General features: G+C 46.6%; 1 protein-coding gene across 9 annotated transcripts in view; it reads right to left on the bottom strand.

The window, feature by feature from the left end:
* The window catches only part of LOC144722284 (uncharacterized), a 111735-nt gene that overhangs the window by 57208 nt on the left and 37518 nt on the right, over positions 1-17009 (bottom strand). For 8 of the 9 annotated variants that reach the window (XR_013586025.1, XR_013586026.1, XM_078600395.1 and 5 more), the window contains 5 exons: positions 6619-6712; positions 4038-4192; positions 3141-3327; positions 2560-2688; positions 1328-1405 (listed from right to left, as the gene is read on the bottom strand). Coding sequence is in view for 7 of the 9 variants with exons in the window: in XM_078600395.1 (XP_078456521.1) it covers positions 1328-1405; positions 2560-2688; positions 3141-3327; positions 4038-4192; positions 6619-6712 (643 nt within the window). In the remaining 2 variants the exon portion in view is untranslated. Of the gene's footprint in view, positions 1-1327; positions 1406-2559; positions 2689-3140; positions 3328-4037; positions 4193-6618; positions 6713-10829; positions 11472-17009 lie in introns of those variants that run through there. The other variant, XM_078600396.1, reaches the window with a different exon arrangement.

Raw genomic sequence — 17009 nt, 5'->3', positions numbered from 1 at the left:
TGCATCGGGACAAGGGGGCGGCGGAGGCGGTTGCGCACACAGCTCCTGATTGAACTCACCACGGCGAGCGTACAGCGATACGGCCGAGTACGAGCGTGTGCAAGCAGAGCTCCGCTCTGTGTCTCTACGTTTGATGGTAGTGTTCCCTCGTTATTCGCAAGGGATACGTTCCGGAGATGCTCGTGAATATCAATTTTGGCGGATACTCATATTGGCCTACGAAAAGGAATTACCTTAAATAAGTATATAAATAAGCTGTTAAATACGTGAAAATTATCATAGTAGCACATCTCTGTACCTCGTTGCTCTATCTCTCATCACTTTATCTCATCACTTTCTTTCTCTCTCTCTCGATGCAGTCGAGAGAGAGAGATGCGCTTCGTGGATAGCCAAAATTGTGGATAACAAGTTGGTGAATAACAAGAGAATACGGTAGTTGTTTAGTCCATCAGGCTATTGGCTTTCCGGACTGTTATTATCAAATAGCATTTGTTTAAGGAAAAACACTCTGGACTGGTTGTGACCTTCTGGGTCTCATCAGCAGTTAGGCTACAGCTGAGTAGATCCCCTTAAGGTTTTAGGGCATCTTTGTGATTATTGATAAATCAAAGAGATTAAGATAGATGGACACAAATGAAGACAAACCTCCACTTTTCACCAAGACTTCACCAACCATGATGGTGAAGTATGGTCAAATAAAGCACATGGATGACACGGAGTGTGGATTGACAAAATGCTTGAAAAAGAGACCATTAAGACCAGACAATTTCATTCCGTCATTTTGGGATTCTATGGTGGAAGGGTTGCTATTGGGCATGTAATAATGCAAAACCAAAACAAACGTTTTCTTAATTTAATTATCACGCTTATTTATAACTATTTATCAAAATTGCTGTGCATTTCAAACTCATTAGATGCCTAGATCATTTGATTCTATGGTGGAAAGTTTGTGGTCTTTACAAATGTGATATTAAGCCTTTTAAATATGTGTGCGTGCAGATTGGTGATAATATCAGCTATGTCACTGCACTCCACTTCCTGACCATGTACACCTTGATAAATTGGTACATAAACATTTTCTCCTCTTATATCGACTCATCCTCAAACGAGCGCCTGGGAGGGGGAGACAAAGGCAGCTGGGAAGTGGAGGTGTTGGTCACACCAACCCTCTGTGTGCTGTGTCAGCCTTAAACAAAAATACTCGTTCAGGACAATTGCTGTGAAAGTGTCTGCGTACATATCTTTGAATAGATGTTATCTATTGTTGCGAGGATTGTTTTTTGTCAGCATTCCACGATCTCAATATTGCAAGGTCACGTGCCCTCACCAAGAGCTTGCTGTATTGTTGCTCCAGCTTGTCCAGTGATTTGCTGTAGTCGTAGCGGCTGCCTTGCGACACACTCTGCTGTAAATGCAGCAACGTAAAGTCTTATGGTTCATGCCTGGAGTCATTTGTGTCGGCCTCCTGTGAACCAGGAGTACAAGGCATGAAGTAGGGCTTCTCAAATGCATACCGTGTCAACCCACACGGTTTACCCCACATTCTTGTACAGGGAAATAGAATGTGCAGGTCCATACGGCGTACAGCCGTTCCAATACGGGCAAAACCATTTTTGTTTGTCTATTTGTCTGTGTTTCTCCCTCGTGATGGGACTTTGTAGGATGAACGTTGAGATTTATAAGGGACACGGGGTGACCAATGAGGTCTGAATTGGTCTGTGATAAGGTAGGGCACCGATAAGGGGTTGACAGGTTTGCAAATGCCACTCCTCGCCACCCAGCACAGTGGTCTCCTGTAGCATTTACCAATCGTCTCGATGCAAATGCAAGTTCATCTGTTACACGTTGAAAGCACCGGATGGTTGGTAAGGAAGAAAACATTTACTGCAGTTGGTCACAATGAATGGGTTTTTTTTAAATAAAGGATCAATTAAATAGAATAATTTAAAGCAATTAATAAAATCTAAATAACAATAACAACTTGTATATGGTGTAAAAACACGAGCTAACAATGGCAATTGTAATCAGAAGTAATTGTCCACTTTGGAAAAAAGCCATGAATGTCAATGGAAACGACTTACAACCAAATGAACACAAGCACATTTGATTGCATAAGTTTGCCTCAAGCATATTAAACACACCAAACTGATGTGGTGGCATAATTGATGTGTTATTATTACATGCCGACATCGAGTTACAATGCTCATTTTAAATTACGTAATCGTTTGACAAATTGTGGCTTCTAAAACATGAATTGTACAACCTTCAAACATCATAAAATTACAATGTACAGAAAAACACGGCCGACTGAAGATAACTGTGAGATAACATATTTTCCGGATTGTGTAAAATCAGGGCTTCATGGAATATTTTCCACCCTCCAACCTTCTCCCGCCACCTCCCTCCCCCTCCCCACAGCGAGAGCTGGAGACGGGGGCAGGAAAATATTTTTCTTGAGTTCAACTCCGGATAACTGTAGCTGGAATCAGGCCCTGTGCAGAGTTCATGCTTTACCGCCTCGCTAAGTGAATAGATGCGCCACGTTACGTCATTAGCTACCATTGTTTGCTGAGCTTCACCCAGGCTTGACCGAAAGTTCTCGATGGTTTGGTGAAGGGCCTTTTGCTCTTCCAGCAGAGCCGTCGTCTCATCCAAGTCTTTGCCATAGCCAGACTTGTCAACCGTTACCTGTGGCCACGAATCATACATAAATAATATTACATTACTGCATTACTCAGCATGTGCAAATTACTCAATGCAATATGTTCATCTATAGCAATAACAACGTACAGCCCTTTGTCAATATACTAGTTGATGAAGGCCTCCCCACGCTGTCTCAATCGTGGGGGGTGGTTTGACCATATTTCACCATGCTGGTCAGTGTGAATTGGTGGAAGATGGGGAGTATTTACTTGGATCCATAGACGTATCAAGTAATCCAGCAAACCCTAATGACAACTTGTCAGTGCATGACAACTCTGCTAAGCTTCTGATATCCCACGAGATCAGGCGCATTGCAGGTGATTTGGGGGAGCATTAATTAAAATAATCCTGTGCCTATTAACACACACATATACACGATGGCTGACATCTTCTAGTGTAGTAAGTTAACTTAATGGACCGTGCGCGTGGCCCCAGACCTGGTTGCTCTGCACCCAGGTGAGCAGCTCCTGCAGGTAGGCCGCGGCGGTCTGGTCCTGCTGGGAAGACGCCTCCTGCAGTTGGGCCTCATCCCGGCTGCGTTTTCGAGCCCCTTCCCCGGCGCGAGACGTGATCTTCGCGTGCTCCGCTCGCAAAGACGCCACCTGCTCCTCCAGCCGCCGCAGCCTGCGCGTCGAGCGCCCACCACAGAAAAGCCCCATCAAGTGTGAGTTCGTCATTTTACTCGGCAAACGCTGTGCACACGCGCGGCGCGCGATCGTCGCGTTGAGCTGGGTGAGGTGCTCACAGGGTGACCTCGAGACGCAAAAACCTTGAACGAAAACTAGCGAAAGGTAAACGTTGATATGGCGGTGGAAAGATGGCCGTTTGTGAGGGATAAAATCAGTCATTTGACAGCGTGTGTGAAAAGAGCAATGGGTATGTACCGATGCTCAGAATGGAAAGACATTTCATGGCTTCAGATGTAACAAAAAAAATGATGGCCTGAATTTCACTCTTGTCATACTTTGCCAAGTCAGCTGTAGTTGATTATCCTGATGATTGATGATGGATATTGCAAAGATGGACAAATTGAGACAATGATGATGGCGATGATTATAAACACGATGATAAGGGTTGTAGCTATGTCGCTGCTAGGGCACTGCGTGATTATTCTATCAACCTGCATTCAACTTCTGGCCAAAAATTTGCCCTGGTGCTAATCTGAGTTTGACGCTGGCCTGGAATTCCCTTAGATCAACTCGGGCTTTAACCGGTCACCTAGTGGAGTGCATCAACATTTTCACTTGGGAGACAGAGGCAACACACGGCCACAACATTCTGAGACTAAACATGGGACATCTGCGTTTGTCTCTGTGTGAGTGCTGGTGGTTTACCGGGTTTGCAGCAGCTCCGGCTGGGAACATCCCCCGTCTGTGAGCGTCCGCACGTCGGGATAGAGACTCTGCACAAACACCTCGATCTCCGAGAGGCAGCGGGAGATCTCCTCCCCGTGCTGTGGGGCTCGGCCAGAGTTGATCAGAGCCACGTCCTGCACACGGCCCAGAAGCACGGCATAATCTATTTACAGGCTCAAAGAGATGATCAATAATTTTAAAACAAATTTTAAAATAAAGGTGCAGCCCTGCAATTGCTTGCTCGCGCAACTGGTGGCGGAAGGTTCTCTACTAGACGGAGCCCTTCGAGAGAGAATTTGGCCTACTCTTCCACGCTGGCCAGATATCTTGATATATTTGGGAGCACCCACACTTCACCACACCACAATGACCCTGCCAATCAATTAACTGTGGTGGACCCATTTATACTGTTGGTTAATAGAGGCGGGGAGATACAATTTTATGTAATTGCAAGTCCAGTGTGCGAACCATTGTACCACGGCAGTATCCCAGAGGCAGTGAACATGAAAATTAATCATTAGCAAAGGAACTGGCCAAACATCGACCAGGAGAAGCTTTCTTGGTTTAAATTATTATCAAATGAATTATAATTCATTTATTATTACTAATAATAATTATTACTGAAACATAGAAATAGTTTCCAGAGACTAAACATAATTTTAATATTTCGTTGTTGGAGAACGCCTTATTTGGAATTAAATGAAGCCAAATGCAGCAGAAAAATACCATTTTCGAAAATTTACATTTTTCTCCCGATAGAAATCAACCAGAAATTATTTACACCAAGTGAATATATCACACCGTGTTTAAGTTAAGTTAATGTTGTTTAACCAGGTGAGAACTCAAGAGACCAGGATAGCCTAATTTGCAAGAGTGACCCGGGGCATTACTCTACCAGTATGGGCAATGATTGCTTTGTATAATCCACATTGAGTCAATTTCTAATTTGGCAAAATTGGACCATGACAACGACACAGAGTGCCCTACTCTGGCGAATGACGTCGGGGGATCTTTAACGTCGTCTACTGTGACGCAGATGTCGTGGAGTGCAATTGTTGTTAATGCACCCGCAGTATTAACCAGGGCGGCCGCAGGATTGGAACCGTAAACCTCCGCAACAAGTGGGAAACGCGCACTGCCAGGGCGTGGGGTTGACCTGTTTGTAGAGCATTACTATTTTATCGCAAAGTTTACCACAAAACACGTGATGAATTGCAAGACGTTTCAACAACTTCATTTTTTTACGAAAATTATAATTTCCTCCAAACAGATCAAGCCCAAAAAACTACTTAGATACAGAGCATAAGATGGTAGAGTGTGAATATGATTTTGTCTAATTTAGTGTATCTCCAGTAGTTGGACAACAAGAAGAGGCAGATTCCATCGCAATACCAAAAAAAATCCGAAAGACAGGGGGTTTTTTTTAGCAAATGAGGTGTTTTGAGAATGCGGGTTAGCCACTCAAGGTTTGGGTGAAGCTCACTCGAGTCAGTTGAGAATGTGCAAGAACCACAATGAGCAGCCACTGTGAAATGAGCACTGCCTTTTTTTTCAAAATTAAAAGCTTTTTCTTATCGCGAGGTCTTTAAAAAGCAGAAGCTGTCATCACAACCAGAAGCACGCCTTCAGGCTTGTGTCGTGAGCAGTGCATTTCAAGGAGTGGCGGTTATGATAACTTTCCTCCCCACGAAAATTACTCATAAAACATCGTTAAATGTTACTTTGAAGGTTTGTTACCTCTGTTGGATAATGCATTATAAGCATCAGTAATAGCGTTCTTTGCTCAGGAAAGCCTGAGTCTCAAGACTCACAGGAATGCCCTGCATTATGATCTTTTGCCCACTCCATTAATGAGTGTTTAGCATGGGGAGAGCAAACGGAGCACCCAGAGAAAACCAATATATGTGAGGGCGTATCACTGAGTGCAGCGTAAAGATTAATCCAATAATCTATTACGACTGCCAGCACCTTACCACCGAGTGACCCAAGTCTACAGTACACGGTGTCCCCTGGCAGTCTGATTACTACCCAGGCTCACGCCTGCATAGCTTCCAAGATCTGGCAAGATCAGGATGAGCACTGTGGGAAAACACATTCCTGCGGAGGGAGCTGGTAGGAACGTTGGGTTGCTCGGTCAATGGCCAGGGTCAACGGCGGCGTGGTGTATTCCACAAATATGCCCGACTGTGAGGGCGGGCACAAGCCGGCGTGAGTAGGTTAAACGTTGAGTTTTATAAGGGCACCACGGGGTGACCAGCCCCTCCCCACCCAGCCCCACCCTCCCCACCCAGCCCCTCCCCACCCTCCCCACCCAGCCCCTCCCCACCCTCCCCTCCCCACCCAGCCCCACCCTCCCCACCCAGCCCCTCCCCACCCTCCCCTCCCCAACCAGCCCCTCCCTCCCCACCCAGCCCCTCCCTGCACTACGGACGGACACAATAATCCCCTGTGGGCTGGTGTAACCAGGAGGTTCCTATCAGTATAAGTTCAACATACATACATAAAAGGTGGTGGTGATGATAATGAAGGTGGAAAGATTCCATCAGATGAAATAACTCACGGCTTGCAGAGCCTCGTAGACTTTGTTGAGGCCTTCGGCGCAAGTGTTGGTGTCCACCTCCATCTTCTGTGCCAGCCTCTGTAGCATCTCCAGCCTGATGCGCATAGTCACAGGGACACGTGTATGTTGAATTTCTTTCGCACCGTACGTAGCCAACCACGCTAATCGGAGGTGCAGGGAAAAATAAACGAGACACCACGCATTATGCCGCTGCTGCCTCTTCTCCAATCGACAACCAAGCCACGCTGGGGCCATGCCGAACCAGCCGGGCACCGATCAGGAGGAGGAAGGTTGTTTTTCCACCGCAGAAACCCGCGCGGCGCCGCTGATGTTGCGTGCAATGAAAGCGCAATTAGCCCCACCCCTGGCCCTGCTTGGGCCTCCGAATCAGATATGGATGCCTTGCGAGAGCAGTGTCGTGCAGTTTGGTTTTGCCTCGGCAAAAAAAAGGAACCCTTGCTGGCTTGGCTCAACTTTGCCAGTGGGAAAGGGGTAGGAGAGACACCCAACATAATCGTTTAACAGGGCACCTCACTAATCATGGAAAATCAAGCCTTCATTGCCTCCTGCAAGCATTAATGCTGTTGTTTTCTTAAACGTTTAGTGGTGAGGAACTGCCACTCATCGTTTGGCATAGTAAAGCCTTGTGATGTCCATGTGGATTAAATGTGAGTTTTAGGTTGAATGGCTGATTATACAGGATGTTCATGAAAGTATCATCTACGATTAAAGAATAATACTACCCAGCAATTTGAGCTAGGTCTATAAAACTACAAAGACAAAGATCCCCCATATAGCCTTAACATACTTTTGGGGCAAGTGCTGTTAGCGATCACCTATGAAGGCCGGCAAGGGACACAAGGGGGTGGGTGGCCAACACCACGCCCGGCCGCCTATGTCTCCCGAGTGACGATATTTACACACCGCACCAGGTACTAATTTGAGGCTGAGTCGACCTAGGGGAGCCCCAGGACCATTGCAGATAATCGTCGCTTGTGGTGGCCATGAGCGGGAATGGAACTCGGGTCGCCGGGCTCGGAGCGCAGCGTAGCGCTAACCGCTACACAAAACACGACACACACATACGTCCCACACTCGCACTTGTGCAATATACATTTTTTGTCATCTTTTAACTATAATGCCTCTAAACCTCCACCGCTGTAACAGCGTGGACGATAACTCGTCGAGTCGAAATCAGAGAGGAAAGTTCCAGGCCCTCTCGACGATACCTCGAGTGCGGCTGTCTTGAATGTTTCTGTTTCGTGCTTTTGAGGATCACTCAAGCTCTTCAGTGTCGTCAACATGTTGCGGACGAGCAACTTCTTGCCGACATTTCAAGCAGGCAGTTCAAACTGTTATATAGTTTCAAATCGTAATAGCAAAACAGAGCTTCACGGATACCCTGTATATTCCCACTAAACATATTCAGCTAACATTTTAATTTTTTCAGCGGTTAGCACGGTTGGCTACATGGCGTGCGAAAGAATGTCTCACATACATTCGTGTTATAACTACCACCGTGACTTAAGATTAATATTAATTGAATTGACCTTTGAGAAACAAACATTTGGATTGATAGTGACAGACGGGAGACACTTTTCTTCCAGCTGGATTGACAACAAACATCAACCACGGGCAGTGTGCTGGCTTGCATATTCAATGGCTGCTGTGGATAGAGGGAAACTGTGTCCTGTGATCAAAGATTCTCAACACACGTGACCCCCCTGCGCTAAACATCAGACAGCCCACACACGGCATGCTGCAGCAAAAGCCGCAGGCTGTACTCCACGCGTAAGCACAAAGATTCCCCGTATAGCCTTAACAGACGTTTGGGACAAGTGCTGTTAGCGAGCACTTAAAAAGGCCGGAACGGTACAGGAGGGGGTGGGCGGCCAGAGCACCACGCCCGGCCGCCTTTGTCTCCCCAGTGGCGATGGTTTTACACACCGCACCAGTTACTCATTTGAGGCTGAGTCGACCTAGGGAAGGCCCAAGACCGGTTCAGATAACGTCACACCGGTGTTGGCTGTGGGCGGGAATCGAACTCGGGTCGCCGGGTTCGTAGCGCAGCGCGCTAACCACTACACTACCACTCCCCACACAGTGACACTCGGGACAAGCGAGGCAGTGGAGGCAGGGGGGTTGTCTCATATGTGCGATGTTACGCCGCTTCTCTGTCTCAGCGTACAGCCCATGCTTTGCTGTGGACTGACATGTTATCTCATGCATGCTGTGTTCAACCACGACACTGCAGGTCAATTCGCTTCTCTCTCTCTCTGCTTCTTTCTTCGCATTGCAAGACTTTGGAATTCCCTCCCATCGTCTCTTTTCCAAGTGTTTACAACTTTGCTCAAAATCAAGAAATATATTAACTTATTGATTACACCTTCAAGCGTTGCTGTTTGTTACTGGCTGCTTGATACTGTGGACCTCTGGGCCTGTGTTCATCAACTACAATTAAATTTTTTTGTTAAAATTTTGGGATAATCTGGTCTGTGATCTTTTTGGATCATTGACATTTTGTACAAATGTAAAATGTCCTCGTGCTTACACGTGCAGCGTGACACAACTGTTGGCGGGAAAAGTGTGAAAGTGCTGTCCCTAAAAGTCCTATTAGGGACAGCACTTCTAGTTTCTGGATCAACCCAAATAATATATAAAATGTGAATCGTACAATGTTTCGTGTCTCGGCCTGACTTTCGGATGAGCACATCTCTAAAGCACAGTATGCAGTGGCTTTAGACGAACATATGTACTTTACTTATGTCTCCAAATATAAGAGTGTACGACACCAATCATGAACGATGTAAACAGATTTGAAGAATGTTCTGCTGCATTTGATAATGGATGTCCTCATGCAACCGCACGTGGTATGAACTCATAGAGAGCAGTAGTATCATTACCACAATGAAGCTTGATGACTAACACTTTTTCCATTGTAGCTCACAGAAAGTCAGTGCTGGGCACAGTTTTATCCCAAACAAAGATGAAGTGATTACGAATATACATCCTGCATTGTTCACAGTTGTACTCTGGCATGAATGCCCTGTGTTTTTACAAATAACAATGCCCTGTATTTATCCAAGAAAGTTGCAAGAGCCTCAATACTATTTTTTCGTGGATCCTAATGAATTGGAATGTGCAGCCAATTCCACGTGCTTTACATCTGGGAGGAAACTACGGCACCTGGAGAAAACCCCACACGTACAAGGGGATAGCACCCAAAATTCCACACAGATGGATTCAAGAAAGAGTTTGATTTACTACCATTTCCTGGCCACTGGAATCAGCCAACTTAAACACATTACAGACGGGTATTTTTTTTTTTTTACAAAGTTAATACAACTACAGTATGCCAATGACTTTGTCGGTTTGAGGAGCGTTGCTGTAGTTAGCACACCACGCCATACACCCAGCGTCCTGAGATTGATTCTGGGCCGCAGCTAACACCCATAGTCCCTCCACCAACCAATGCTGAACAGTACGGTCAAACGAGTGGCAATTCAAATGTTGGCCAAAGGCCATTTAAGCCTGTCGGTGCGATCCGTGGAAGCACATCCACCTTTGTGCCACCAACAGTCAGCAACCTTCTCCAGACAAGAAGCCCTCTGCTAGTCTGTCAATCACACCCTAAATGCTACGCAAAATCGAATTTGGCTAAAGTTTTGTTGAATACTGAATATATAGCACGAAAATAGACAAAAATAATTATCACAAAGGTAGACGCAAATAAATCTCCAGCTTACGTGAAATGCGTGCACTCGATATATTTTAGACGTAAATACGTTTATAAAATTAAGGAACAATTGCTGTCATTGGACTTGAGAGAAAAGAAAAGTAGAAGACGTGAGTTTGAATTTTACACACGAAAGCAAAGGCACGACTGCTAATTTACAACAGCTGGTATTGATCATTATAAATAAATGACAGTATATACCAAATACGCAATAAATAATAATGTAACCTATGGACAGTAATCAAAATTCAGGCTGATAGGTTCACAGCGCAGTGCACTAATCAATGCACCACCCTAATGACACATCACTTGACATTACTCACACTTTACAGCAGCAAACATTACTAACAAGCTACGCTGACAACCTTCGGTAACTAAACCAATATGCATACCTAAAGTAAACAAACGAAAAACATCCAAGCTCGACAGCGACCAGGGGTCACTGCAGAAGTGAGCGGTGTGCCCGGCGCTCTACCTGTACGGGTTCACGTCCTCGAACACCAGCGTGTGGTTCGGGATGTAACGGGACAACGAGGCCATGTGGATTTGATCGCTTGAGCTGGACCCAAGGCGGGAGACGCTTCCAAAGCCGCCGCCGCTGCCGCCGTGAGCGAAGGCCGGGCTGTATGAGACGGGGGCGACCCGCTGTCTCGGCAGCGACCAGAACTGCGTGGCGTCAGCGGCCGGAGCGCCGGGCTGTGCCGCCCTGGGCAGCGTGCTCCACTCGGAGGCGCTCATCTCGGCACCTCGGTGTCCCCTTCGCGCGGAGACGGGGAATCGGTTGAGTCGCGAACGGAGGAGGAGAGTCGCCGGACTTCAGTCGCCGAAAATTCCTCGCCTTCCGCCGGAGAAGTGCGGCGTCGCGAGGGACATCGCCGGCCGCCGTTTCAAACGTCTGTTCGGATTTTGAAGATTCAACGCTATTTTGGTGACTCCGCCAGGCGCGCGCTTCTCTTCATCGCCACGCTTCCAACACCGTAGCCTGAGATGAGTTGTAAACTTACAGGAGGCCTTTTAATCCAGCGCAGCATTCAAATGGACTTATCGAGGAGGAGAAATAAAATCCTCTCTCATTTAAAAAGATTTATAGGATTCCAACAAAATCCAATGAATTATTGTAATTTCTCATCCGTGCGATGACTCACTGAGTAGGAATGCACGGGTTGCCACGGGTGCTAACTGTCACTTGAGGTTTTTATATTCCACAGCATTAATACTTCCAACATTCCCCATCTGTCATCTCAAACGCCGCCTAATGGCAACAAATCTCCAGCCACGTTCAGACTTGCTTTTGACAAAATAAAAAAAAATCCTGCGTTTTTTTTCCTTCCTTCCTTCCTACCAGCTATGAAGCGCCGATTGTCGACAGCCCTCGTGGATAAATTAACGGCTCGCACGAGAAGGAAGAATACAAGTCGATATTCTCTTGCGGGCGGGGGGGAATAAAAGGCTTAAAAAAGTAACTCGGGGTTGCCGCGCGAGCCGAAACCAACGTGGCGCTGTCCTGTCCGGACAGATTCTCTCTCTCGCGCGCGCGCGCGAGCGCACAACACGGCTGGGTGTGTCGGCCCGGAGAGCGAGCAGTGGGTGTGCAGGAGGCTGAGCCTCGCCTGCGAACACGACCCGGGCACGCCGCTTGAAAGCCTTCCAGGGCACTGCCTTGACTTGCAGCGCACGCAGAAGCCCACAAGAACCATTTTTGACATTCCAGCGGCTTCTGCAGGACAATTAGCCTTCATTATAACGACTTCTGTTCCGTTTGCATGTTCGCATTCCTGCCTCATTCGCCTTTCATCATCGTAATTAGCCACAATCAATCCACTGCTGGTGGAAGGCCTCACCAAGTTATGCTCATTTTTCATAGTCTTACAATGCAACAATCCATCTCGCGCCTGTGCATTATGTATGTTTGTATGTTGAACTTCTTGGCTTGAAGCTTTCGTAACTGCAGGAATTCATATTCTTTGGGTCTTTCGGTAAAGTCACGTAGATAGGTTCAAAGAAAATAACAAGACATAACTAAAAACTACGACGTTTTGACCTATCTACGTGACCTTACCGAAAGACCCACTGAATATGTTCAACTTATTTCGCACCATAAGTAGCCAATCGTGCTAATCGGAGGTGCGGTGGAAGGACAACAAACTAAACACAAAAATCAGTGGATCGCTCCGGTGGCTTCTTTATATCGGAAGGAAGAGCGTTCCAGACGGCTGCAGAAGTGCATCAGAAAGTGCACGATGCAGTGGCCGTCTTTGTTCGGCGGCTAGCCAAAATGTTCGATGGCAAGCCAAATGGTTTCACGGCTCCATCTCTGCGGTCGAATTGCGTGCTTTGTTTGCCACTCTGACGCTAGTGTAGACCACTGGCCATCATCTCTTTGAGCAGTGTGTCCTGCAAAGCCCACTCACTCTTCTTAACAGGCAATTTATATCTTGCGCAAGCTCGTCAATCTTTCCCTCTCACAGTGGTGTTACAAATACGCCCCTCCCCACGCACTTCTCCTGCCACATAGTGCAATTATAAATCAATTCAGCCACCTCAATGCAAAATTATACCTGTTGCACTACATCAACATCAGCCATGCGAATAATTAAATTATGATTTAAAGCTTTTGTGACTGCGGGGATTCATATTCTTGGTTCTTTCGGTAAAGTCACGTGACTTTACCGAAAGAACCAAGAATATAATAAAAATTTTGGTTGTACATATATATTGTTTTCCCTGTATTAACAATCGCCCCTTTATCCATGGAAGTAAACAAACTTTAGTCGTACCATTGTGACGAACAAAAATGGTTGAAAACAAACTCGAATACTACCACGAGGTGGAATACCATTGGCTGTGTTTTGATAAATAAAGTATTTAACCTCACTTGCTCAAATCGGTTGCACTTTTCGATTTTTATATTTCACGTTAAAAGGGCCAGTGACGATTTAAAACAACAGAAAAATAAGTAAAATATCGCGTACAAAGCATGTGTGATACAGCCACTTTGATGCTAGAAGTTGTACAACGAAAACGATGGCATTATTAGACGATTGCCAGAAGGCATTGCTGCGGGCGGACCAGGAACACCAAAGTGAAACACGTTGTATACCAATCTATGGGACCCTTTTTTTGGCAGTATCCAAAATGATGAAACATAAGGATAGGTTTTACCCTCTCTGGCAATAAAACGGGTGTTAAGATGTTCTAACGCCAAACAGATACCTTTATTGCAAGGCATCAAGTCTGCATTAACCACACGCACGTACTTGTGGCGAAACATGCGAACGAACACGCATGAAGGCAAGAAGGCTGACAAGGGATCGTGGAATTCCAAAGCCAAAGAAGCACAGCTGAATCACGATTCCTCGTAGGGTCAATATGTTCACGCTGCCTGGACCATGCACACATGCCTTTGGAAGCGACGTGACGCTCACAGGTGCCCACGTTGGGTTCACCTTTCTTGGAGATCGTTAGCATGGCAGTGCGTGCATTTATCGTCCTGCACGAGAGTGAATAAGTGAATCCAATGTTAATTTGAGCTGAGAAAAGTCAGTGTGCGTTTGTATGTGCGCTCAATTACCATTCGTTTGTAAATAAAACTAACTTCTATATATGAAGTAGTTTTATAAATGTGCAGTAAAAGTAACATATTTTGCATAAACACCCTCTTCATGTGAGAATGCAACCCCTCCCTCCAACTTCCCCAACAATTAACAAGCAGGCTACCACAACATGAACAGTATTTTCTTCTTGCGGTCCGGCACGCTCTACACTGTTTTGCCAACTAACCTTGGCGGGTGAGCCGTGTCATTGGTTCAAATGTACGCGTGAGAACATAGACCCACCAATCCGGCCAATCGCGCGCGCTTGGAGCAATCGAAATGCGCAGTTGACAGCTGACGCGCCTATCCCTTGGGCAAAATGACTGTGGCTGTTATTGGAGACAGGTACAGGGTAGATACGTTACGAAAAAAAACATACCAACATTTGAGAGAGAGAAAAAAACACACACACGCCCTTATCGACGAACTACAACAGTGAAATGTTTACCGAATCAAGGAGGAATCGATTCTGTAAGCATTTGTGTTTGGAAGTATTTGATTAGCCGTGATTTATTTAGTTTTATTTCTACCTACGTGACTTTACCGAAAGAACCAAAGAGTGTTTGATTAGCAACAATAGCAATGCCTTCCAAGCCGCGCAAAGGCCAAATTGATGAAAGTGCAACCCGCTTTGATCGATGTGGTCCCTAATCGCAGCACAACTTTCTGCGAAATTTTCTGCGAAAGTTGTAATCACATTGAATCATCGTTACTCCAGCCATCACGACCCCCTGTTACAGGCGGGCAGACAGACGGACGGACAGAGCTCATGCGTTAAAGCTTTTGACCCGAGTATGGGATGTGTGTTAAAAAAATCCCAGGTTCCTTCCCATCACTGAGCAGAGGGAGTTTCATGAATGTCTGAGCTGAGTGGGCAGTGTGCCGGCATCCTCTGAGCAGTGCACACACAGAGAGAGAAAAATCGGGGCCCCACCACACCCAGCTCGAGTGCGTGACTTAACAGCACACAAAGGGATGGCGGCCACTGGACACCTGCAATGGGCATTCAGAGGGCACCCCAAGAGGCTGTGCCATTGTTCTCAAGACACGCAACCCATGGTACCGTACCTGTACGTGAAAACCCCCCCTTACAGTCCACACGGGGCGGGGGGGGCACACTTTGATGAGGCTGTTCACTGACGTCCGGCCGCATCAACCGCTGCTTAAATTAGCAGCAGCTCCGCTGCGTTGGCAACGAGAAACGTAGCGGAGCAACGTGGCCATGGGAGGCTAAGCGTTTCAGGGCGATTTGTCTCCTGAGAAAAGAGGGTGCAGGCAACGGTAGAACGCTGTCGAAAGCTGAGATTGGGAAAAACCCCCTTGCTGCGACGCTCATCCGTTAACGCGCGGCGTGAAAGACGAGGCAAAGGTGCAGCCCCGCAATCACTTGCTCACGCCACACGAACGGGAACTCGAGAACGGGGCCCGCCAACCTGTATCAGACCAAGAGCCAAACAGCACCCAAGAGTTCTGCAAAGAGCCAAGTGGATCTACACACGTGTAAATATATTGACAGTTTTCGTCACAGAACGGGTGACATTCATGTTTCTTTGCTACTGTGATAGCACGTTCTGCGCTATGCCCCTTTGATAGAGCCCGCACGTGGTGTATTAAAGAGCCAGCATGCGCCTGGTAGCCATCGGTGCTCTGGAGGGTATTTGGCCTACTCTTCTACGCAGATAGTAAATTTAAGGGATTTAAAAAAAAAGTTTCCAAGAGTTTAAATTGCCGCAAGGGGAGCTCAAGCCTGCAACCTCTGGATCGCACGTCCAGTGCGCTGACCACCACACTACAGCAGCATCCTCATATGAAGGTGCAGCCACAAATGTAACATTGTTTAGGTCTATGAAATTGCCAAACAAATGCAGATATGGTGGGTAAAAATGAGGCCAATATGAATGCACAGATGTATTAATCGGTTAAAATGGATTTTTAAGATCACGATGCATGAACAAGTTTCCCTCGCTTTACGAGCGTAACGGCTTACGCGATGTCGCATATACGCACGCTAACCAACTTATTACTACCCAAAATTCTCTTTACGGGGTTTGAATTCGCTCTACATGCAGCGATGCGGTCGGACGTGGAGTAACACTGTGTGTACTGTGCGTGCACTGTGGGTACTGTGTGTGTACTGTGGGTACTGTGCGTGTACTGTGTGTGTGGTGTGTGTGTGTAGTGTGTGGGTACTGTGTGTACTGTGTGTGTAGTGTGTGTGTACTGTGGTTAGTGTGTGTGTACTGTGTGTGTACTGTGTGTGTGTACTGTGTGTGTACTGTGTGTGTGTGTGTACTGTGTGTAGTGTGTGTGTACTGTGTGTGTACTGTGTGTGTGTACTGTGTATGTACTGTGTGTGTGTACCGTGTGTAGTGTGTGTATACTGTGTGTGTACTGTGTGGATTGTACGTGCTACTTGCCAGGCAGCTATCTCGTGCGGTTACGCTTTGTGTTCCCTTATTTGGAACGCATCTACTACCGTGCAAATCGAGGTACACCTGTACACTATTACGTGCTTGAGATTCAATTAATATCATGAAAGCATATGACATTCAAATTGTGCATTTATACGACTGATGCGTTGAACAAAACCGTGCCGACGAAAGTGAAACAACAATGCGGGCGAGACGGTAGAAACGCGACGAAAGAGAATCACTTCTCAAATCGTGACCCCCCGAATCGTCACAATTCATCTCATCGCTGGGAGGGGTCGGGGATTGCAGAGGGGGGGGGGGGTGTGTGGGGGGGGTGGTGAATCTTTTCAGGGTAAAAAACAAAGTCTCATGTAACGCATGAAACGTAAAACATGCAGCTGAGGTTGTGCCTCTTGACAGCAACACAGATTAAACAAACACTGCTGGCGTTTCAGTTGGACATGAACAGCTAAAGGCTGCGTAAAGAGGACCTGCTGGGCACACTGGGCGTACGTAATGGAGGGTTCAGATAGACACGAAAACCGCTCAAACAAGCACGCTGGGTAGCAGAACGGCGTCGGTATTTGCAGAATGTCCTGAATGCACATTTGCTTTCATAGATCAATGTCATGGTCATTTGAAGGCGTTCAC

The sequence above is a fragment of the Lampetra planeri genome, chromosome 14 (genome assembly GCF_965212315.1).
Source record: "Lampetra planeri chromosome 14, kcLamPlan1.2.h2, whole genome shotgun sequence".
Taxonomy (NCBI): Eukaryota; Metazoa; Chordata; class Hyperoartia; order Petromyzontiformes; family Petromyzontidae; genus Lampetra; species Lampetra planeri.
This window is presented reverse-complemented; position numbering and strand designations above follow the sequence as displayed.